This window comes from Thrips palmi, unplaced genomic scaffold (assembly GCF_012932325.1).
Source record: "Thrips palmi isolate BJ-2018 unplaced genomic scaffold, TpBJ-2018v1 HiC_scaffold_11, whole genome shotgun sequence".
Classification (NCBI taxonomy): Eukaryota; Metazoa; Arthropoda; class Insecta; order Thysanoptera; family Thripidae; genus Thrips; species Thrips palmi.
Window position 1 is genome coordinate 1,724,730 of NW_023144622.1, and position 22,892 is coordinate 1,747,621.

A 22,892-nucleotide genomic window follows, 5' to 3' on the forward strand; every position below is an offset into this window, starting at 1 on the left:
GAGGGTTGTTTCAAATATGTCCATCAGTTCGGGTGAAATTAAAAAATTGCAAGACTGTTACACAAAGTAAAAGTTTTGCTTTATTGGCGTGAACACATTTCTTATCGTCAGCTGTTACACAATCATACCTATACAAAAGAGATTTTCATAAAAATTAAATAAATAACAGTAACTAAGTACAATAGCGAATCATTGTCTCTCTCCCATTAACATTAAATTTGAATTTCTTCCTTAACTGAGAATATTTTAAGGCAGTGTCATACATAAATAGACCTCTGAACATTCATTTCTTCAAATTTCAAATCAAATTCATTCAATGAACAACTGACATTCTACAGAGGCAAAGTATATTTTGTTTTTTATCCCTACATAATGGATCATGATTTTTTTTATGTACAAATGTTTATTGCTAAGAAAGACTGAAAAATTTGAGTTTTCCATCTACAATTAACAACATAAAGCTTGATGAAGTAAAACAATGAACAGGACACATTACACATGATAAACTGGTGCTGCAACCCAGAATGACAAAATTGATTGAGAAAATATTGCATGAAGCCACATGCAGTGGTGTTGCAAGTATTTCCATCAGAAGGAAATAAAAACAAATGGTATATGGAAGGAGCTTTTGATATTTTTCGTTTCTTTACATTGCAACATTTCAGAGCAGCTAATCTTTAATAATAATACATTCAGCATCGTCGAATTTTTGCTGGTGGAGGCATTAGATCTTGATCATCAGCTCGCCATCTACAGCGGTCTATGAATTCTAGCAGGTATTCTGTTGTCACAGGATCACGGATACTGTTGAAAACGGCTGAAAACAAGAAAGAACCACTTACCAAACAATCAGCAACACAAATATGGAAGAATTAGTTGCAAATTATTGAATTTCATAGACATTACCAACTGCTGTGTTGTAACTGTTTGGGAATGACTTGTCCGTTCGCTCCCTCATGAACTCCCACTGGCCGTTGTTAAACTTGCATTCTACTATTTTATTGTTCATATCCTTCAATGCTTTACTGTACTTCATAGTACCAAAAGGATGGTCCATACCACCAGCAAAAAGGTGAAAAATTTTTCTTGTCAGTAATCTGAGAAAATAAATTTGTTATAAAAATTACTTAATTAAATTTTAAGGTGTAAAAGAATGTGGCAGTATGAACGAAAGTAAAGACTTACCCTTCACCACTTTCAGTAACAATTTTGGCTCTAAAATCTACAGAATTATGGCTAGATGGTTTCCACTTCAAGCTTTCAGGGCACTGACCAGCAACATAGGGCTAAATTCAGACAGGAAAGGAAAGAAAAGGTTTAGCACTAAATTCAAAGGGAAAAACTATCTTTTCTTAATAAATTTGCTTACATCACTGCTAGGTTGAAATATCAATCCATCTGGCTCATGCGATAGTTTCTTTGCAAATTTGTCACTCAGCAAGTAGCCTGTGGTCATCAGATCCCAAAATTCCTTCCGTCTAACACTAAAAGGTTCCACAGCTTTGTTGATAAGGCCTTTCATCATGGCATTATTTCTAGTGTCAACAATTTCCTCCTAAGGAAAGAAAAAGGGGCAATAAGATATCAAAAATTTGAACAACTAAAAAACACTGAAACTATTGAGCAGCACCTATTCATTTGAACTCACCCGAATGCAATTATATCTGATAGGGTAGAAGGGCTGACTCATTAGTTCCTGATTGTTGAACTTAATAATATCATACACTAAATATCGAGGAATGCTTTCACCATTTTCAGTTTTGTCAATAACCATTTCCTGAAAAAAAGTGAAGGGAAATTGAAAATTTGATAAAAGTGATGACCGAAGTTGGTCAAAGATAAGCATGTTGCAATAAACATTGCCAAAGTTATCAAAGTTGACATACCCCATCAAGTAATGTATTCTCTATATGCCGTTGTGGATCTTTCCTCATAGGAAAGCGCAAGTTTTCAACTTGAAACACAGAATTGTCCCTGTCTAAGAAAAATATCTCATTTTTTCTTAAAATTAGCATCATATACCTGACAAAAATGGAAAGACAGAGGATAAAGATTAAAATAACACATTATGGGATACTTAATAAAGAATAAATAACATTCAAGAGGAGAAGCGTGTTATCTATACCTTGTTCCATCTGCTTTCCATGATACTCTGTAAGGTTTCTCTGCTAAAAGATTTATATTTTTCATATCCATTGAAACTGGTTGAGAGCCTGGAAAGCCACTTCTGTAATTGAAAGAAAAAAGAGATATTAATTAAGTCAAAACAAGAAGAATTACGAATGAAATAACACAGAATAGCACTAACTTTCTCCATCCACACATTTCTTGTGCCCTTTTTTGCACTTCAGTCTTTTTAGGATCATGAACAACAGAGACACCAGGAACTCCTTGCATGAAGACAGGGGTTTTCTTAGATTTTCCACGACGCTGGTTACTTGAGCCACCACTGCAAGCACAACAGTACATACAGTAAGACAAGCAGCTCACATAGGATTCTCTCATAATATTAATAAAGATCATTCACCTGCTATTGGAATTATCACCCTCTTCCCCATTATCCTGTTCACCATCATTACCGTCCCCATCATCAAATTCTAGGAAAGAAAACAGTGTCTTTTAGTTGGCATATAATTTTGCAGTGTGCATAACTTGGAAAGAGAGTGGTTTTATCTTACCTCTACACCAATCAGGCCTCTCAGGTGGCAAGGGCATGTCATTTATATCATCATAACGCTTATATAGTTCCTGAATGTAATCTACCTTGTAAATACCAGGAGGTCTGTAAGTAAAACAAGTATGTTAAAAATATAACCTCCATAATGTAACTCAATCAACATTTAATCTTGTTTCAGACACATCACTTACCTTGCAGTGCTGAATTCATGTAAGGCAGCATCAACAGAGAAGTCCATCTTTTCGACCATGTAAGCTATTATTAGGAAGCCTGTCCTGTTAAAGCCATGGGTGCAATGCACCCCTAGAAAATAAAAGCATGACAAATAAGATGCATGTGACAGTAGAATTCTACAAAGAAAATTATTTCAAAATTAACTACCAATGCTTTCCAATGGATTAGTACGGATGAATTTATCACAGATATCAATAAAAGTTTTGGTTTGGTCACGACTTGGAGTTTCACCATGACCTCTACATTGGAGTTTGACATATTTTGCCCCAAAAGCCTCCACATCTTCTTTGTTATAAAATCTTGAGGTGAAGGTCAGATCAATCCAGAGACCCAGTTTAACCTGATCAAAAAATAAATTGTTAAGTGCAGCAAGAAGAATAATTCATACTTTAAAAAATGTCTTCGAATACAAGAAAAAAATTACAATTACCTTATAGCTATCCATGATAGAGACTATCATAGAAGGGTAAAATAAGTGTAATGCAGGAATCTGACTATTGTAGCGCTTGTCCAGAGGCGTCTTGAAGGCAAGAAACTTCCCAGCTACCATACCATTAGCTTTGCGAGGACATAGAAGCCATCGATCAGGTATTGGTCCTGGCCCCCTTGTGTCCGCCATGGTGAAACCAGTTTATTGGTCAAGTCCTACAAGAGCAAACCCATAAGAAACAACACTCATTCATTGCACTAACTCAATTAATTTTGACCCAGAAAGGAGGTGGACTAATGAAGTAAAACAAAACCACAAAAGCTACTTTAAACATTATTAAAGAGTGCGTGATGTCACCTCATGATCTAGTGCACAACTAGTTCTCCAGTGTTAAGTGATCATTGTTGTGTTGTACTGTTTGACAGATTAGGTTATGCCCCGTCATATTGCAAGAGCAATTCAATGGTAAGAAGTATGCGAAATAATAGGACAATTTAACTAGATAATATCTTTGTAAGAATATTGAAGACATCAGTACACAAATAAATAGTGCAAGCAGAAGCAAAAATTAAATGTCAGTGTTGCCCTACAGTAATGAGGTTAGGTTTCAATGAGTTACATTATTTGGGAGCCAAAGAAAATATAGATTTAAAAAAGGTTGATACATCATACGTCAATTTTTCGTCTTATTACCACGAAAGTTCACATTAACACAATTTTCAACACAACACACCACTTCTTAGTGGCACTGTATTCGACAGAAAGCAGCTGTCTCTGTCTGTCGTCGCTTTTTTTTGCCGGAAGAAAACACACATTCATATTGGCGAATTGTGAGGTACCCTTTTCCCGACTATGAGAATTTACGCGTCCAAATCTAGTGGGCGAAGTGGGCGTAGAAGAATCCTAAATAGAGGCCTATGTCCTAGGAGTGCAGAGGGAATGACCGTTCGAAATATTCAAATCCTGCTGTATCGAGAATTAATTCTGTGGCAGTAAAATTTTACCAAGGGATAAGTTGTCACTCAAGAACAGTCAAGATTCAAAGCCATTAAGGTAGTAGAGGTAAAGGAGTTAAATAAAATGTTTTAACTGATATTTATTGAGTAGAGTAGTTTATTTGAGAAAATGGCGTTCAAAGCAAGCTGTCATAACAAAACCTTAAACCTTAGTTTCTTACCATTACATAGAAACTTACAAACCTGTTCCTTCCATTCTCATTTTGTCATTTTTAGCTTCATAAAACTCTAAGTTGTGCATTAGAACAAGTGCACAACATCACTCACTCAACACAACAAACTTTAAACACAAGAAAGTTTGACATCATAATTTCCAAAACTAAAACATTTCTAAAACTCCTGAGCAAGTATTACAGAGCATATATTGCACCATGGAAATAAAAGTAGAGGAATTCAGTTAATCATGAGTGTGTGGTAGTAAGCTTATAGTACAATGAATATGAAGAACCTGAAGTCTGCTGCTGAAGACAGTAAATGTAGTCAGGCACAGAGGAGTGTAATTTTGAGCTATTGTTTCTTCAATCATTCTAGACAAAATCAAACAAGAAACAATTTTCCAAATATTCACCTACTGTAGCACTAGTATCCCTAGGTTTCAAGTTTGGTACACAAAAACATAACAATAACATAATTTATATTTTTTCAAATTTTAAAACAGACCAAAGTACATAGTGAATACATACTTTCGACAATAACAAATGTACCACACTAATGAGAAACTGGGATAACCAAGCATACTCAATTCACTCAAAGTACTAGTGTAAATTCTGTAACATTAACAGTGACTAGTTCAACAAAACTTAATGTCTCTCTAATTTTTATTTTTATTAACATTTTGTACACTTTAAAAGTGAAACATTAAAATATTCTATAAATAGAAAAATAAGTGAGGCCTAAGCAAACTACACAAGAAATAAATGGACATACACAGAAAATGCTATTCCAATACAACATGAACATGAGAAGGCCCCACTTTAAGACATAATAATATAAAGATATGCCAGTACATAATATCAGTCTCACATTGCCACCACATTGCAGGAGTGTTTCGCACTCAAGAATTCACACAGCCCTCATAACATTATTTGGTGTAATTTACATAAAAACTTACTCAAAAAAGAAAAACAATCACTGAAGCACAAGTAAAGAAAAAAAAAGAGAGAAAATTTATAATAGATCTAGGGTGAGAAAGAACACAGACACAAAAGAAAGCAGGGTATAGTAACCATACAATGCAAAGTCAATCTGCTTCTTCTAAGTGGAATGCAAAGGCTAAATCAAGGAAATATTGAGATCAACACCACGGGGAAGGTTGTGTGTTGCTTCTGCTAGGGGTACGGGAGCATATCTCCTCCTCTAGAATATACATAAAATCCTACAAAGAACGTGGCTGAGGCAAACAGCAAGCGCATCGAGAGACGCTGCTGCTGCACCACCCACGGCGGCATCCAGCGATTGAGCACCATCATGGAGCCGCCGATGCGATCCTGGATCTCCGCGAGCTGCCACGTGCCGCTGGCGGTGCGGCGCGCGTGCCGGCGCCGCAACGCGCGCACCCTCTCCCTGGCCTCCGTCTCCTGCCTGCAGGACAAAGCAAACCTCTACTTAGTTGCTGGAAACCAGCGGACACTCAACCCAAGGTTTACAAAGCGAGACACATACTCGTTCCTGAACCTTTCCTCCACTTCTCTCTCAATGCTTTGCGGAGGGAACTTCATGTACAGCTCTGTAGCATCACGGAGGAGAATCTCCAGAGGGAGGGAGTCTGGTATGTGCGAGAGTAATGCGTGGATGGCAGCCATGTCGCAGTCGACAGCAAGCACCTCATCAGCACGATGAGCCACCAGGACAGCCGCAACGTACAGGGGGGCCAGTGGAGGCGAAGCCAGGAAGTGGTCATACAGACGAACGACATCCTTGTAGTGGTCCAAGCTGTGGCCGAACCAAGTGAGGAACCACGGCAAACAGAACATGGTCCCCACTTCAGACCTTAGAAAAAAAAAAGAAACAATATACAGTTTAAGTGCAACATAAAGGTATACAAGGTTTAAGATAGCTTTGATTACAATTTTAAACATTAAATACCTCTCTAAGTAATCTGCTAAGGTAGGATGAAGACGGTGCAGAAGAGGATAAATAAAGTGGAGCAGGTAAGAGGTGCGCTCCATTGTTGGCTGCATGCAGTCTGATAAGTGCTCCGTAGACAATCTTTCCATTATTTGAAAAGCTATACTCTCTCCGACCACAAGAAGAAATGTAACAGCTACATCATGGTAGCCTTGGTAATATCGGAGGTGTGGATGTTTAGATATCACATACATAATCAAACGAGTCAATTTGTCTTGGAGAGTTTCCCTGTGATCTTTAGGAATGTCAGGTGGAAACCTTTTCAGGGATCGATTCACATCTAGAACAACTTGCTCGTATTCCGGATGTGATTTAAGATCTTCCAAAGACGGAGCATTCACCTCCAGGGTTGGATCTAAGCCAAGCATTCTTGGCCAAGCTTCACGTCGCAGGGCATCTGAAACATATGAAAACTGTTGTTAGTGGACTAGATTAAAATGAACAGCAATAAAAAAGCAACAGGTGATGGGATAGTACCATTTATTAACCCTCCTTCAGTCAAAGCAAGACGACACAGCTTCACAGCAACATCATCGTCAGAATCCAAGGCCTCTTTAATAGCTTTCTGCTTTTCCCGCATTTCTGGAGTATCTGGAACTAGAATTTGGGAGAAAATACATATTACATAATGTACGGTAAGTCTCAAATTTATTGTAGTTGCAAAATTGCTAAAACCAATACTGTACTAATACAACTATACATTTAATTAATGCAGTATAAAGTCAAACAATAAGTACATAACAGAATAAAAACATTTCAAAGTAGTAGCAAACAGAAGAAAACTTTTGTTACTGTATCTATGCAAAATAAATATAAGGAAGAAATGATAAGAAAACAAAGCTCTACTATACCTTCTGACTCACCCCCATTGGCCCACTTTTCAGCCATTCGCTTCTTCTCATCTGAGTTACTGATATCAATTTCTGGGTGCCTTAAAACCAGTGCTCTACAAGTGACCTCTGATTGTTGCTCAGTTGCTCCACTAAAATCAGATTTGGCTCTATTTCTCAACTCATTATGAGCTAATCTCTCCTTTGAAAGAAAAGCACCAACAGCATCCTCAAAAGCATCACAATCAGCACTGAATGGGTCATCAGAGGTACCAAATTTCTCTTTATCATAGCTGGGGAAAGACGCAGAAGTAGATAAAGTCTTTTCGGGTCGCTCTTCAACTGGAATGGTTGTATCAATCATATCTTCATCTTCCTCTTCTACGCTTTCAAAGACACTTGTGCATGTGCTGGCTCTTTGAATTTCATAGAAAACATCTTCTTCTATTCTAAAGACACTGAGACTTTTACCAGTATCTGAATCAACTTCTCTGTTACCAATGGTGTGAGCCACTCTGTCATACGCTAGAAGATGGTCTTCATTTCTATTTTCAGGTATGCTACAAAATACACTAACATTCCTGCCACTTTCAAAATCCATGAAATGCTCTGTCAACATTTCCCCACAGGGAGTGGCAAGTTCCTCGTCTTCTTGGAAGAATTCTGAATCCAGAGCAAGACTTCTGATTTTCACAGGGCTTGTCTCACTGGATGACGATTCCTCGTATTTCTTCACAGCCTCTTGTAGCACACCATCTACAAATAGACTGGCCTCTGACCTTAAGCCCAGCTCAGACGTTGTGAGCAAACTACTTCTGGACAAATCTGCTCCTGCATTCTCAGTGGATGAAGTCCTGACAGAATCTTTTGATTGCCCATCAACTAGACTATCACTCAAGCTATTGTCTTCTGAAATATTTACAATGTCTGAGGTGCTATCGCTATTGATGTTAGAAGTCGTTTCAGCAATGCAAGGCAGATTTTCGTCAGCAATGGCCTGGCTCTCCTCCTGGCTGGGCTCAGTCTTTGCTTCACAAACGTCTTCTGAAATGTTAAGAATATTTTTCTGAGAATCTGGCAATTCCTCTGTGATGTTCACAGTACTCTCTGGGAAACTAACAAGACAAGGTTCTGTGCTGAGAATATTATCAGTGACTTGAGAGTCTACAGTTGCAGAGGAGCTCGCAGGGTGGTGGCTCCCACTGTCTTTAATATCACAGATTGTAGAGATTTCAGCCTTTCCAACATCAACAAAACTTGCATGCGCTTCACAAAGAACACCATCAACAAGTATTTGTGCCACTTGCACAGCTTCAACACGATCCTCAATCAAAGATTCTGATGAAGTCAATTTTTCTTCTACCTTAATCATTGCCATTTGTATTATATCATCCACAAGCAAACTTGCTATTTGTTGAGCCTCATCAAGAGTAGCAACATCATACTGTTTAGGTTTGGACAGGCCTTCTCTGTTTGACATGTTGAAGAGGTCAAGGAATTCAGAGAAGTTCATGCCAGATGACTTCTCAGGTGATGGATTGTTTTGATTGATTTCAGGCAAAGTTGTTGGCCTCTCAACAGTTTCAAAAGATCCACTCTCATTGGGGAAACCAGTCTCAGCATGTGAACTGATAGAGTCCGAATTTTCTTTCAAGTCCTCAACTAATTGTGACCTTGCAGAAAAGTTCACATTCAAACATTCTTGTGCATTATTCATTACTTCTTCCGAAAGAGCACCTTCAGAAAGAGGTGATTCTACCACTTTCCCTGAGTTAGGACTCTCAACTGGTTCAGAATTTTTGGCTTTACTGTCAAGCATCACAGTTGCAGACTGTGTAAGATCTCCATTGGCTTGGAAGCCATCATTAATATTTCCAGCTGGCACAGAAAGTCCATCCGAAGTAGATGAAAGATCGCCATTGATGGCTTCCAGAGAAATAAGTTCCATGGTTCCATTGGAGCTATCACAACTCATGCGCTGAAGTGATTCTTCTGATGTTACACAGTTGGACATGGAAAGAGCAGAGTCAGCAGGAGACGGAGTTCTAGCAACTTGAGAACAGTTAGATACATCTTCTATGTTTTGACTGTCCATAATATTTGTCGTAATTTTCTCAGAAGTATCCACACTTATATCCTCTCCAGATACCAATGAGGCTGTAGAAGATGAAATATTTTCTTCAAGTGGAATATTTTCATTGACAATTGACGTTTGAGAAGAAACATGTTCTTCAGTTCCATTTGCCTCATTTTCCAAAATTGATGATACAACAGGAGCAGAGCAAGAATTGTCTTCATTTGAAGTTGATGACACAAGAGCTTCATCACGAGAGCCAGTTGAAAAATGGATGTCATCCTCTGTTGATGATGACAGTGCAACATTAATGTCAACATTATTAGAAGTACTGATGGACATTATTTCTTCAATTGATGTTGATGAAATATTTTGGGAAATTTCAGGTACTTTAGCAGGAGAATCTGGATGCAACATAAATGAAATAATATCTTCTCCTTCACAAATGCCAACAAGATTATCATTTGAATCCTGCACACCTGAATCGGTCGGATGGTTCACATGGTTTCCAGTTAGTAGACTTGAAGACATCACAGCACTGTTAACTTCGTTTTCTTCCTCGTGGAATTTTTGGTTGTCATTTTCATTTGGTGTGAGAAGAGCAGAAGGTTCAGGCTCTCTTATCTCAGGAGAGGAATTCACAGCATCCTCCTTATGCATGTCTATATCATCCTCAGGAGAGTTTAATATAGAGATTTCAGGTACATTTAAGGATTCAGAAATATTATGGTCACCATCGTACATTTGCAATTCAATGTTAGATTCATTAGGAGAACATCTTAAGTTATTTTCAGCATTGGAGTGAGACAGGTTTTCTACAACAGGACATGACATTTCTTCGGCACCATTGGAATCTAATACAAGATCTCCACATTGAATGTCAATGGTTTCTTCAACAGGATTGGGGTCTCTGAAAACATCCACTGACTGTGGGGATGCAGCTCTAACAGCACAAGCAGATTCTTCACTTTCCACTCTGCAACTATCTTCAGAGTCCTTTTCGCTTAATACTTTACTATCACAATTAACAAGTCTTGCTTCATCTGCTTCACTTATTTGCAACACATTCATAAATGCTTCGGAAATGCTTTCATCCACTGCAGAGGACACCGTCTTTGAAGATTGAAGGGATGGGCTGGATGGACAACTACTGGCAGCAGATCCAGCACCATCAGTCAAGGTGCAGATGGGTTCACTGCCAAGCCAAGCGTTTCTTTGATAGAGGAGTCTAATAAGTTGGAGAGACCTGATGAGTTTGAGGCCTGAGAATGTTTAGACGGTGAGTCCACTTTGATATCACAGGAAAGACTTGAAAGAGTAGCAATGCTTTTTTCGTCATCATCGTCTTCCCCGCCATGCTGACACATTACATCATATGAAACTGTATCGAAGTTGATTAGATCAGACGATTGAGACTCAGTATCATCAATGGTAATCAAAGGGTCCATATCGTCATCATTCGAGTTGTCACCTTCCCCGCTTTCAGCACTATCATGCTCAATAACAATGATTGGTGTAACGCTCTTGAATTCACAAACACCAGTCATCTCTGCGTTCTCTTCGGAACACTCAGCACTTCCACGTACAATGTTTACAGCACCGTCACTTCCAGCACACTCTTCGCTTGTCTTCTCTTGCAGGACTGCGGGAGAACTACACTCGGAGTGAGTTTCTTCCGCTGCCTGTGCCGACGCTTCCCCCAAAGCCTCGTCTGTTGACTCGGGTGCATTCTTCGGGCCATCTTGATTGCACCCTCCTGTCAGTTTATCTGTGGCGGCCGAGGCTGGGGCTGAGGCTGCCCCGTCGGGGCCCGCAAGCTGCCTTTGCCCCGTGTCGAGCACCGCGCCGTCCCGGTCGCTACACGGATGGGGCTCCATTCTGAGGCATGGGGCAGCTTCTCGGTGTCACGGCAATTACACAACACAGAACACAGGCAGGGGCTGGGGCTGGGGGCCTAGGGGTCTGATTCATGCTCGGTGAGGTTATCCATTCGCAACATCAGGGCGACGGCAGGTCCATGACGCGAGCACTAACGGGCTGACGTGGGTCGACACATGTTGTTAGCCAAAGTCAGTCACTGTTAGAGCAAACGTTCTTGCAGGTCACAGCATGGTCAGCACAAAAACGATCGAAGAATCACCCAGACGACAGAAGTCTACGTCTCTATCATCCTCCATGAAAACTTTTCCAGGGCTGTCCAACTGCCAATAACAAAGCAGGCAGCCGATCCAGATTCACATTCGGATGCGCGAGTGGCAGAGTGGGGCCTGGCGCGAGGCTAGGGCTGAGTTTTCCGTTTCCGTGCGCCCGGCGGCGTTTCGTTGAAATTGAATGAAGGACAGGACGTGAACGGTGACACGACAATGGCGCGGGAACAAGAAACGAAGACTTGGAACAAAAGGTCGTTGCTTTCGCGAGTGTTCCTTCCCAACACGGCTCGCGCCAGGACAAAAAAAAACATCGGAACGTGCCAGCAGTGCTCCAACACGGCCAACTACAACCAAACCAGTCAAGGCAATGTCCTCGTTGTGCCTCCCGGCGTCTATACTTGCAGGCTGAGGGGTGTGTCCGTACGGATTGCCTTCCTCCTGGGGCCTTCGACCGCACATTGCCAGCAGATTGATTCCGACAGTCGTTTTTGTCGCTCTGTCTCTCTCGCGCCTATACGGGGCGCCCCATGAGTGCGAGAGAGACAGAGCGACGAAAACGACTCTGGGGATCAGTCTGCAGCGCGATTCGCAGGGGACGCCCCCTCCCGCCCAATAGAGACCCCCCCCCTCCCCCTCCCCCGGCCCTCCTCTAGGCTAGACGGGGCTGGGCTAGGCTAGGCTGTGCGGGGCTAGGCTGGGCTAAGCTGGGCCAGGTCGCAGGAAGTGCCAGGCAGTGCAGAAGAAGACCGTCCAGTCCTAACAGTCGCGAGCGTCCCGGCCGTCCTGGCGCGACGCTGCGGTCCTCGGTCTCGGTCTCGGCCTCCTTGGTGGAGAACGCGGTGACTTCACCAGTGGGGCAGCAGCACGCAGCCGAAGCAGGTCAGTTTGAACGACGAGCCGAGCAGTGATTCCGAACCGAGCTGACAGGCGTTTTTGCCGCCTGAACCTGGAAACTGACTCGATAGCAATGAATGAGGAGATGAACGGGTGGCGTCGTGTGGACACCCTAGCCAGGTACGAGGCAGTGCTCGCCGCTCTGTCTCTCTCGCAACCATTCGCCGCCCTCATGAGTGCGAGAGAGACAGAGCTACTCTCGGGAAGTGTCTGCGGGCAGCAAGGCAAGGCGCCCGTCTGACCGAGGGTAGGCCGCCCGCCGCACCAGCCGGCCCAGCGGTACCGTCCACCCCGCGCGCTGCAGGGGCTTTGGCCCGCTCGGCCCGGTCACTGCAATGGCGGCGGTCAAAACCCCGGACGCGTTTTGAGCTCCAGAGTCGCTAAATGGGACTCGAACCGAACGTGTGACCCCACCAATGGATTCCTCGTTCGGAGAGCAATCCATTGGTGGGGTCACACGTTCGGTTCGAGTCCCATTTAGCGACCCTGGAGCTCAAAACGCGTCTAGTGTTTTGCCGCCTCCACCGGTCTTCTGGCCCACTGTGCGGCCTTGCCCTCGGCCCAGCCACTCCAGACGACGCGAGACGACGCGCCAAAGGGCTTTATGGAGGAGGACCGGCGACTCCGCCGCGCTCCGCCGGATGGACGGAGTTGGAGTCTAATTCGAGCGTCGGACTCGTGGGCCGGCACAGCTAGCAAGCCGACGGCCGCGAGGTTTGCACGCCACTAATCCTAGGCAAGGTCCTCGAGGCCGCAATCCTTCTCTGTCGCACTCACGGGGCGGCGCGTAGGGCTGCGAGAGAGAGGGAGAGAGTGCCCTCTGACCCACACGTGTCGTGTTGGGCTCCATTAGGCCCATTGGGACCAGGCTATGGCAGCCCTGTGGTTCGGAAGAGCGGTTCGTCGCTCTGTCTCTCTCGCACCGAAACGGACCGTCCCGTGAGTGCAACAGAGACAGAGCGACGGGACGGTTCCCCTGGATCACGCGGCTGACAAGGGCAAGGTCTCCCCGTCAAGGTCGCAGGCTGGCTGGGTGGCTCCCCGACTCCCTAGAGCGATCCGAGTCGCGGCTGAGAGGGGAGAGAGAGAGAGGAGAGAGGACCGCGACGCACCGCGGGCCGCCCCATGAGTGCGAGAGAGACAGAGCGACGGAACCATGTTCACAATCAGTGTACTGGAGGAGTGCGGGTCCGACAGTCCGTCGACCGCGGCAATGGCAATAACAACATGACATAATGGAAAGAGGCAATCAAAGACGCCGCCGCACCTTCCCAGTGCTTCAGAGTGCTTGCCGGCGGCTTGCCGGAGTGCTGCACTGTACTGCACTACACTCACTCCCACTACGCCACAGGGACACAACACGTGCGTCTCGAGATAAGTCCCGATAAGCGCACACCGCTGCCTCGCTAATTTATTACTCGAATCACTTGGCTTTGGTCCACACACTCGACACGAGAGGGGCCGGGCCAAAGGGCCAAAGGGTGAAGGGCCGAAGGGCCGAAGGGGTGAAGGGGCCGAAGGTGCGAAGGGCCGAAGGGCCGAAGGGGTGAAGGGGCCGAAGGTGCGAAGGGCCGAAGGGCCGAAGGGGTGAAGGGGCCGAAGGGCTGAAGGGCCGAAGGGCGAAGGGCCGAAGGGGTGAAGGGGCCGAAGGTGCGAAGGGCCGAAGGGGCGAAGGGCCGAAGGGGCGAAGGGCCGAAGGGGTGAAGGGGCCGAAGGTGCGAAGGGCCGAAGGGCGAAGGGCCGAAGGTGCGAAGGGCCGAAGGGCCGAAGGGCCGAAGGGCCAAAGGGGGCCGAGCGCCACAGGCGGCGGCAGCAGCGGCAGCGCCATGCGAGAGGGGTATCAGCAGGCCATCTGCCATTGGCTGCGATAAGCCGAGGCGCGAGCGCGCGATTTAGAGAAAGCCGGACAAGGAACTGGCAGTGAGTGCACTGGCAGTGCGAGTAAACCGGCCGCCACCGCGCCGCCAGGACGCCGAGCACGCCGAGCACGCAGAGGACCACGCCGTCGGCAAGGTGAATCGCACACCGGCACCAGGGCCACGTCCAGGTCGCGTCCAGGACACTGTAACCGCGGGGGCGGACGACACGACGCCTCTGCACAACTGCACGTCAAATTCTTCTCCCATTCGTCACGAACGATTTTTGCACATGCGTTGATTGTGCGTGATTGCGTCATCGTTCGTCAGCCACGTATACGTAAAGAGTCACCGGACACCCCCTCGGACAGCCCACTCACACCCTGCCTCTCGGTTCGCAGTGATGCTCCACTAGGAAACTCTCAGCGCGGCACGACATGGACGTGGTGAAGGCGGCGGTGGCCGAGGCCGGGCGGCCGCAGATCAAGGTGTACAAGCGGCGCTGGGTCATCCTGGTGCTGTACGTGAGCGTGCTGCTGCTCAACGCCGTGCCCTGGATGCAGTACACGGTGCTGGCCGACGTGGTGACCGCGTACTACGGCATCAGCTACGAGTCGGTCGAGTGGACGGCCCTGGTGTACAACGTGACGGCCACGGTGCTGGTCGTCCCCGCCGCCTACTTCCTGGACAAACACGTGAGTCGAGCCACGCCATTGCCAGGCTCAGGGGAAGAGGGAAAATATGCAGGGGCGAATCGCTGCCCGATGCACAGTGGGCCAGAAGACCGGTGGAAGCGGTCAAAATCCCGGACGCGTTTTGAGCTCCGGAGTCGCTAAATGGGACTCGAACCGAACGTGTGACGACCCCACCAATGGGTTGCTCTTCTAACGAGGAATCCATTGGTGGGGTCACACGTTCGGTTCGAGTCCTGTTTAGCGACTCTGGAGCTCAAAACGCGTCCAGAGTTTCGGCCGCCGCCGCCGGTCTTCTGGCCCACTGTGCGGTGTGTGACACTGGCGGTTCTACCTACTTGGACAGGGCCTGCGCCCCAGCGTGCTGTTGGGCGCCCTGCTGACGGCGGCGGGGCTGTGGCTGCGCGTGCTGGGCTGCTGGCCGGAGCACTGGTGGGCGGTGCTGGCGGGCCACGCCATCGTCTCCATCGCCACCAACTTCCTGGTGTCCGCGCCGCCCCGGGTGGCGGCCGTGTGGTTCCCGGCCAACGAGGTGTCCTCCGCGGTCGGTGCCTCCATCGTCGGCTCCATGGTTCGTTGACGAGTTTGCCGGTGAGCTGGCTGGAGAGAGAGAGTCCGACTCTACGGCGACTCCTCGTTTTCCCCAGGGGGGCGTGTCCATCGGCTGTGTGCTTGCGCCCATGACGGCGAGGGCCAGCTGGACGCTGGAGGAGAACTTCAAGGGCTTCCTCGGCTTGAACCTGGCGCTGGCCATGGCGGCCACCCTCCTGTTCGCGGCGGTGTTCTTCCGTAAGGCCTTCACGATACTGCACACTGATTACGAGAGTCGGCGCTCTGTCTCTCTCACCTACGGGACGGCCCATGAGTGCGAGATAGACAGAGCGACGAAAACAACTCTCGGGAACAGTCAGCGGACTGCGTTAGTGGGCGTAGGCTGAGAGACTGACCGGGCGGTGCAGTGTTCAAACAGGCGCCCCCGCTGCCGCCGTCGCCGGCGCAGGCGGCCGCGGCCGCCACGGTGCCGTCGGGCAACTACTTCGCGTCGCTGCGCACCATCATAAAGCAGCCCAGCTTCATCCTGCTGCTCGTCTGCTTCAACCTCATCCTCAGCGTGTACGTGGCCATCACCACCGTCATCAACAGGGACATCACCGAGTTCTTCCCGGTAGGTCTGCCGAACGGCGCACAGTGACTTTGCCTGATTTTCCAGAAGACCGGTGGAGGCGGCCAAAACTCCAGACGCGTTTTGAGCTCCAGAGTCGCTAAATAGGACTCGAACCGAACGTGTGACCCCACCAATGGATTCCTCGTTCGGAGAGCAATCCATTAGTGGGGTCACACGTTCGGTTGAGCCCCATTTAGTCACTCTAGAGCTCGAAACGCGTCCGGGGTTTGGACCGCCTGCACCGGTCTTCTGGCCCACTGTGCGGCGCTCTGTCTCTCTCGCACTCCGCGGGGCGGGCCGTGGCGGTGCGAGAGAGACAGCGACGGAAACGCTTTTCGCAGTGCAGCCGCACCTCTGCTTGATCATGCTGGATGAGGCGCCATTCGGCTTCGGTAAACACACTCGGCCACTCCAAGGTTAATCCATGCGGATTACCCGATTACCCCCCCTCCCGCCTCTTTTTCCCACCGATATCATAGCCCACTAGAGCGGCACAGATAGCACGCATGACTAGACGAGTTTTTTAATTAACGATCTTTCAGTTTTGATTTTTGTTTTTGTTTTCCTGTCCAGGATCGCACCGCGGAAACGGGCTACCTCGCGACGCTCATCTGCCTGACGGGCATGGTGGCCACCATGGTGTTCGGCATCATCCTGGACAAGACCAAGAAGTTCAAGTGCGTCCACCTACCGTTCCGCCACGCAAAACTATTCGCGAAAAATGAAAGCGCTAACAAAAAGTTTTTCCCATTGTGCCTTCAGAGAGCTGTCCATCATCACGTACTTCGGTGCCTTCGCCTCCGTCATCATGTACTCCGTGTGCATCGCCACCACCTCCATGGAAGTGCTGTACGTGGTGGCCGGCATCATGGGGTAGGCGCTCCTGTCTATCTGTCTGTCTGCAGACTGATTCCGAGAGTCGTTCTCGACGCTCTGTCTCTCTCGCACTCATGGGAGGTCCCGTATAGGTTTGAGAGAGACAGAGCGACGAAAACGGCTCTCGGAATCAGTCTACTGTCTGTCTGGCTGTTCGCCCTTGTTCGCCCTGCTAACTGGCCGCGTCGTTGCAGCGTGTTCATGACCAGCTACTTCGTCCCCGCCTACGAGATGGCCGTCGAGCTCACGTACCCGGAGCCCGAGGGCAACCCGACGTCCATCCTCAACTGGTTCATGCAGGTCAGTGCGAGGTCGCCGTCGTCATCGCCGACGTGGCTCAGTGGGCCGGAAGACCGGTGGAGGTGGTCGAAATCCCAGACAGGTTCAGAGCTCCAGAGTCGCTAAATGGGACTCGAACCGAACGTGTGACCCCCACCAATGGATTGCTCTCCGAACGAGGAATCCAATGGTGGGGTCACACGTTCGGTTCGAGTCCTGTTTAGCGACTCTGGAGCTCAATGCGCGTCTGGAGTTTCGGCCGCCTGCGCCGCCGGTCTTCTGGACCACTGTGGGATAGAGATGAGGAATGGGCCAGCCCGCGGCCTAACCGCCATGGCGCGACAGTGCGGCGGTATCGGCTGCAGCAGTAGAGCGAGACGAGCGGTCTCTGCCGCGCTGCCGCCGCAGCCCATGGGCCAGCCCATCCCTCAACTCTGTGAGACGTCAGGTTGCTCCAGCTCCAATAGCCCTAACGCCCCCGCCTGCCCCTTTGGCCTGCCCGCAGCCGTGCTCGCTGGTGTTCACGCTGGCGTACAGCCGCATCTTCACGGCGTACGGGCCGCACGCCGCGCACGGCCTGCTCGTGGCCCTGATGGCCGTGGGCTTCGTGTCGCAGCTCTTCATCCCGAAGCGCTACCGCCGCAGGGAGGCCGAGCTGTCCCTGGCGCGCGACGCCCTGCCCGCCGAGAAGCCCCTCATGAAGGACGCCAAGTCGTGAAGCGCCGCGTCGTGCGAGAGAGACGCGCGCGTGACACGGCGTGTCGGAAAATCCAATCGGGGAGAGAGAGAGAGAGAGAGAGAGAGAGAGAGAGAGAGAGGGAGAGAGAGAGACAGCGAGCACGCGGCGCTGCATCGCCTCTGTAAACGGCGTTCGCTCCTCGAGGACCACGCAGAGCATCTTCTGAGCCGCGTTGACTCGCTCGGGAGGTCCGCGCGAAGTCCGCAGACCTGCTCGTCGCGCGGCGCCTCCGAGACCCCCGCCGGCGCGACACCGTCGCCGTCCTCTCTGCGTCCGGACGGCCGGACACGGAGTGCACGAAGTGCCACGGAGTGCGCCTTCCTTCGACAAGCATCGCGCCACCGCTCCGCTATCGCCAGACCAGATAGCTGCAGACTGATCCCGAGAGTCGCTTTCGTCGCTCTGCCTCTCTCACACTCGTGGGACGTCCCGTGTAGGTGCGAGAGAGGCAGAGCGACGAAAACGACTCTCGGATTAAGTCTGCAGGGCTTCGTTCACATCCTCTCCGCGATAAAGCCATAGTGCAAGGGAGTGCTCTGAGTATGCGCGTATAAAGATGAGTAGTTGCTCACGATGTGCGTTTGTCTAGCATTGAAGCTCGACTCCACTGCGCACCGAGCAGCAAGCGTCGAATCGTTTCTTCGCCGATCTGTACTGTGTAAAACCTTGTTGGCGTGAAAGTGTGTAAGCGACATGAAATGACGCGATGTGATAAAAAATAAAAAGATACAAGAGTCGATGGAGAGACTGCAGCATATTTATTTGGCCCCTTATTTTTCTTCGTTCAAAAGAATTCAAAACAAAAACAATTGCAAACGTGACCCGCGACTGCGGAACGGTCTCTCCGCCGGCGTGTCTCCTTAGTAAGGACGGCCATGTCTCGTTTTGCAGTGCAGGCGGGCATATGTGTCGGTGGTAATGGTAATGGCGGGGTAGGCCACCGTCGTGGAGCAACACACACAAGCGCAAACGGGACTGCCTACCTCGCAGGCGATTGCGATTGCGATTAATGGCTGGACCACAAATGATCGTCTGGCGCCTTGCCGCGGCCTTGCCCACCGCCAGTGTTGCCACGTCAACAGGCAAACCATTACCGCCAAACACCCGTTGCAAAGGGTTGCTGGCGCCTCGTGGGACTTTGGGCCTTCTTCTGTGGTGCCACCGCCAGCAAAGGAAGAGGGGCGTGGCCGGGCCCCAGCGGTGCGTTTTGAAAGCCGGGCGCCGAAATGCAGCGGCGCGGGGTATCGCCGCTTCAATTCGCACCTACCCCGTGCGCGAGGTGCTCTACGTTGTCTTTATCAGGAGACTGAATGAGCGTGTCTGACGGCGAGACGCGCAGACGGCCAGACACACGGTGGGAAGGGGCCATAGCCACCGCAGGCACCAGGCGTGCGCGCCACCGAACCAACATGATCTCCCCGGAGGACGTCGACCGCGTGCTGCTGCAGGTGGGCAAGTTCGGCCGCTTCCAGTTCATCAACTGCCTCGTGGTCAACATGCCGATCATGTTCTCGGCGCTCTACAGCCTGGCCTACGTGTACACCGCCCAGGACCTCGTCTACCGGTAAGGCTTCGGCTGCTTCGCCGGGCTTGCCGCGCACGTGGTGAGCGTGGCCGTCGGCCGTCGCGTCTCCGACAACGAAACCACGGAGATTGTCACAATCTCTGTTGTGGTTCTAGTCGAGAGGGGTGGATTTCCATTTCTCTAGTTTAAATAGTACCGAGTTGCACCACATTTCCCTGCTCCCCTTTCCGGCGGCTGAAGCGCGCTGAAGTGCCCCCCTGGCCGCGGCTCTTGATTGGGGGGCTTAACGGCGTCTGCCGCCACGGTGCGCCACGGCGGTGACGTCGCCGACTAATCCCCGGCCGGCGATCATCAACCAACGCACTCCAAGTAGCCAAACGAAAGGCGACAAAAACTAACCCGCCTAAAACGGGCAGTGTTTGAACCACGTTCTCTGACTTTTGCCTTTCGTCTGACAGGTGCCTTGTCCCCGAGTGCGAGTCCAGCTCCGCGGCCTCCGCGGCCTTCTCCCCGCCGTGGCTGCCGACCGCGGTGCCGTTCAAGGCCGGCGTCCCCGAGCCCTGCGACCGCTTCCAGCCGCTGCTCAACGCCACCGAGGCCGTCGCCGAGGCCGGCAGCTGCTCCGCGCGGTTCGACACGGTGCCGCAGCGATGCGGCCAGTGGGTGTACGAACCGGGCCAGCGGAGCACACTGGTCAACGAGGTAGCCGACGAGTGTACCACCGCCCACGTGGCTCCGTGACCGCCGCTTTGGCGAACCGACGCGCTGCTGCATCCTCAGCCACCTCCTCGCACCTGTGAAAATGCCACGGGGGCGCGGAGGCAGCCACCCGAAGAACACGAAACACTCACGAAGCAGTCAAAGGAAGTCAAAAACTTGACATCAAAATGACGTCACTGTAGTGAGCGTTTCGTGTTCTTTGGGAGATGGACGCACGGCTTAGTCGAAGTAGCGGTGACCTGGCACGAAACCATCACATTTCGACGGCAAATGGGTTATTAATAGTTGAGAGCAGGAAATGACAACTCTTACTTTTTCCTTGATCGGCGCAGTGGGACCTAACGTGTGAGGACAACAAGTGGAAGCTGTCCCTGGTGGGGACCATCGGGTCCGTGGGCGCCTTCATCAGCATGCCCGTGTCTGGGTTCGTGTCGGACAGGTGAGTCCAGCCAGCGGCCGTCGTTTTCGTCGCTCTGTCTTTCTTGCACCTCCAAAGGAACGCCCCGTGAAAGCGAGAGAGACAGACGAAAACGGCTCCCGGAATCAGTCTGCTGGAACCTGGAGGGTGGTGGACGAGGCTGAACTGGTGACTGACGTGGTGGCTGTCAGGTTCGGCAGGAAGACGCTCTTCGTGTGGGCGTGGGTCCTCGCGTCGCTGTCGGGCATCATCCAGTCCTTCTCCTCCAACTTCATCATGTTCCTGGTCTTCGAGTTCTGCAACTTGTTCTTCGAGGCGGGCGTCTACGCCGCGGGCTTTTTGCTCGGTAAGGTCAGCATCACCGCAAAAGAGGCCGGCCCGTCGGTGTTGGCGTGATTCGATTGATCGATCCATCTCTGCGATCCAGCGATGGAGTTCGTGGGGCCGAAGCAGCGCGTGCTGCCCACCACGGTGCTGAGCATCTTCTACTCGAGCGGCAACGCGGTGCTGGGCGGCCTGGCCTACGCCGTCCGGGACTGGCGGTGGCTCCTTCGCGCCATCTACGGCGGCGGGCTGCTGTTCGCGCTGCCGCTCTGGTTCACCCCCGAGTCCGTGCGCTGGCTGGCCGCCAAGGGCCGCCTGGCGGAGGCCGACGCCATCGTGGCGAGGGTGGCCGCCATCAACAAGGTGGCCGTCGGCGAGACGCTGTCCAGTGTAGCCGACCGGCAGGCCGGGCAGGCCTCGAAGGCGGTGGGCAAGGTTGGTACGGCTGGGGTTCGCGAAAGACGAGACGATCATGCCAGAGCAAGCGAGAGCCTCACCAGGGCGCAGTGGGTCGCCGGAAGAACGGCGTCGGCGGTCAACTCTAGACGCCTTTTGAGCTCCAGAGTCGCCGAAAAGGACTCCAACGAAACGTGTGACCCCACCAATGGATTCATCGTTCGGAGGGCAATCCATTGGTGGGGTCACACGTTCGGTTCGAGCCCCAGTTAGCGACTCTGGAGCTCAAAACGCATTCGGCTTTCGACCGCCTCCACCGATCTTCTGGCCCACTGTGCAAGGCCGGTCTCTCTCTCAGCAGTCGGGGGAGAGCCAGGAGGCCAGCACGCTGCACAACCTGGTGGCCGTCTTCAAGTCCGCCTCTTTGATGATCCGCTTCATCAACTGTTGCTACTGCTGGTGAGTCCGAGTAAGTGAGCGTCGGCAAAGAAGGCGATCGTGCTCCCCGTCAACGCGCCGTCCGAGCCCTCAGCGCCCTCACTGCCCCCAGGATGGCCAACACGTTCGTGTACTACGGGCTGTCCCTCAACGCGGCCACCCTCTCGGGCGACCAGTACGTCAACTTCATCCTGTCGGGGCTCGTCGAGATCCCCGCCAACATGCTGGCCCTCTGGCTGCAGGAGGCCGCGGGCAGGCGGGGGTCGCTGGCGGGGACCCTCATCGTGGCCGGGGCCAGCTGCCTCGCCTTCCTGGTCATTCCCACAGGTTCCCACTACCTACACCCTTTAGTTTCTTTTTCTGTTTTTAAATTTTGCCACATTTTAAAATGTACCAGAGTTTTACAATTCGATTTTCCTTTTCCTCCCTGCAGATGTGCAGTGGGCACAGATACTAGTGTACATGCTGGGCAAGTTCGCCATCACCATCTCCTTCTGCGTGATCTACGTCATCACCGCGGAGATGTTCCCCACCAACGCGCGGAACTCCATGATGAGCTACGGCTCCACCTTCGGCCGCGTCGGCACCATCCTCGCGCCGCAGACTCCACTGCTGGTCAGTCAAACCCCTTTCCCCTTCGAAACAAAATTCAAACAAAATGAAACGATTGACGCGATGGCGTTTCAGGCGTCGATCGACGAGTCCCTGCCCCTGACCCTGTTCGGCGTGGTGTCCCTGTCCAGCGGGCTGCTGGCGCTGCTCTTCCCCGAGACCAGGGGGCGGCCGCTGCCCGAGACCACCGAGGAGGCCGAGAAGATGACCGTCGTGGACTGCAAGACCTGCCTTCCGTGCACGACATGAAGCTCGCCAGTTTGCTGTTATCCGCGTCGAATAAAATCTGCCGTGCGAAGCTCTTTGTTTTAAAACACATGCATACTCTCTCTCCCTTTTTCCTAAACCACGCGAATCACGACAGAGATAAATACTAGCATTTATCTCTGGGAATTCTCAGGGAATTCCGCCTCTGATCTG

The 22,892-nt window shown here is 50.3% G+C and overlaps 4 protein-coding genes across 11 annotated transcripts; 2 read left to right on the forward strand and 2 right to left on the reverse strand.

Moving 5' to 3' along the window:
- Nucleotides 1-57: 57 nt before the first annotated feature.
- Nucleotides 58-4,176, reverse strand: LOC117639158 (mRNA-capping enzyme). 5 transcript variants are annotated; one of them, XM_034374543.1, is made up of 14 exons: nt 4,035-4,176; nt 3,342-3,556; nt 3,059-3,251; nt 2,869-2,980; nt 2,679-2,782; nt 2,528-2,597; nt 2,309-2,449; nt 2,126-2,227; nt 1,887-2,022; nt 1,649-1,777; nt 1,370-1,555; nt 1,186-1,286; nt 907-1,097; nt 58-817 (listed from the first exon to the last, which is right to left on the reverse strand). In XM_034374543.1, the coding sequence occupies exons 2-14, from the start codon at nt 3,528-3,530 to the stop codon at nt 693-695; spliced, it is 1,779 nt and encodes a 592-aa protein (XP_034230434.1). In that variant the 5' UTR covers nt 3,531-3,556; nt 4,035-4,176; the 3' UTR covers nt 58-692. The 5 variants fall into 5 exon arrangements, with proteins under 5 accessions (XP_034230434.1, XP_034230436.1, XP_034230437.1 ...); XM_034374545.1 differs by having other exon boundaries at nt 4,014-4,144; XM_034374546.1 differs by having other exon boundaries at nt 4,075-4,143.
- A 255-nt stretch (nt 4,177-4,431) lies between these two features.
- LOC117639340 lies at nt 4,432-11,876 on the reverse strand. Its single transcript, XM_034374906.1, is given in 6 exon segments — nt 4,432-5,938; nt 6,020-6,346; nt 6,443-6,881; nt 6,962-7,081; nt 7,336-10,566; nt 10,569-11,876. Coding segments are annotated over 6 exon segments (5,067 nt in total). The 5' UTR covers nt 11,266-11,876; the 3' UTR covers nt 4,432-5,685.
- Nucleotides 11,877-12,239: 363 nt separating this feature from the next.
- Nucleotides 12,240-18,784, forward strand: LOC117639493 (uncharacterized MFS-type transporter C09D4.1-like). Of its 3 annotated transcripts, none has more exons than XM_034375203.1 (9): nt 12,240-12,417; nt 14,690-14,983; nt 15,327-15,551; nt 15,628-15,769; nt 15,940-16,145; nt 16,719-16,822; nt 16,908-17,018; nt 17,216-17,321; nt 17,806-18,784. In XM_034375203.1, exons 2-9 carry the CDS (start codon nt 14,726-14,728, stop codon nt 18,016-18,018), a joined length of 1,365 nt encoding a protein of 454 aa, XP_034231094.1. In that variant the 5' UTR covers nt 12,240-12,417; nt 14,690-14,725; the 3' UTR covers nt 18,019-18,784. The 3 variants fall into 3 exon arrangements, with proteins under 3 accessions (XP_034231094.1, XP_034231096.1, XP_034231095.1); XM_034375205.1 differs by lacking the exon at nt 12,240-12,417 and adding an exon at nt 14,288-14,445; XM_034375204.1 differs by lacking the exon at nt 12,240-12,417 and adding an exon at nt 14,333-14,591.
- A 270-nt stretch (nt 18,785-19,054) lies between these two features.
- LOC117639492 (organic cation transporter protein-like) lies at nt 19,055-22,770 on the forward strand. 2 transcript variants are annotated; one of them, XM_034375201.1, is made up of 9 exons: nt 19,055-19,603; nt 20,023-20,266; nt 20,617-20,723; nt 20,894-21,048; nt 21,130-21,461; nt 21,781-21,881; nt 21,973-22,187; nt 22,294-22,475; nt 22,548-22,770. In XM_034375201.1, exons 1-9 carry the CDS (start codon nt 19,350-19,352, stop codon nt 22,719-22,721), a joined length of 1,764 nt encoding a protein of 587 aa, XP_034231092.1. In that variant the 5' UTR covers nt 19,055-19,349; the 3' UTR covers nt 22,722-22,770. The 2 variants fall into 2 exon arrangements, with proteins under 2 accessions (XP_034231092.1, XP_034231093.1); XM_034375202.1 differs by having other exon boundaries at nt 21,784-21,881.
- The last annotated feature ends 122 nt before the right edge of the window (nt 22,771-22,892 follow it).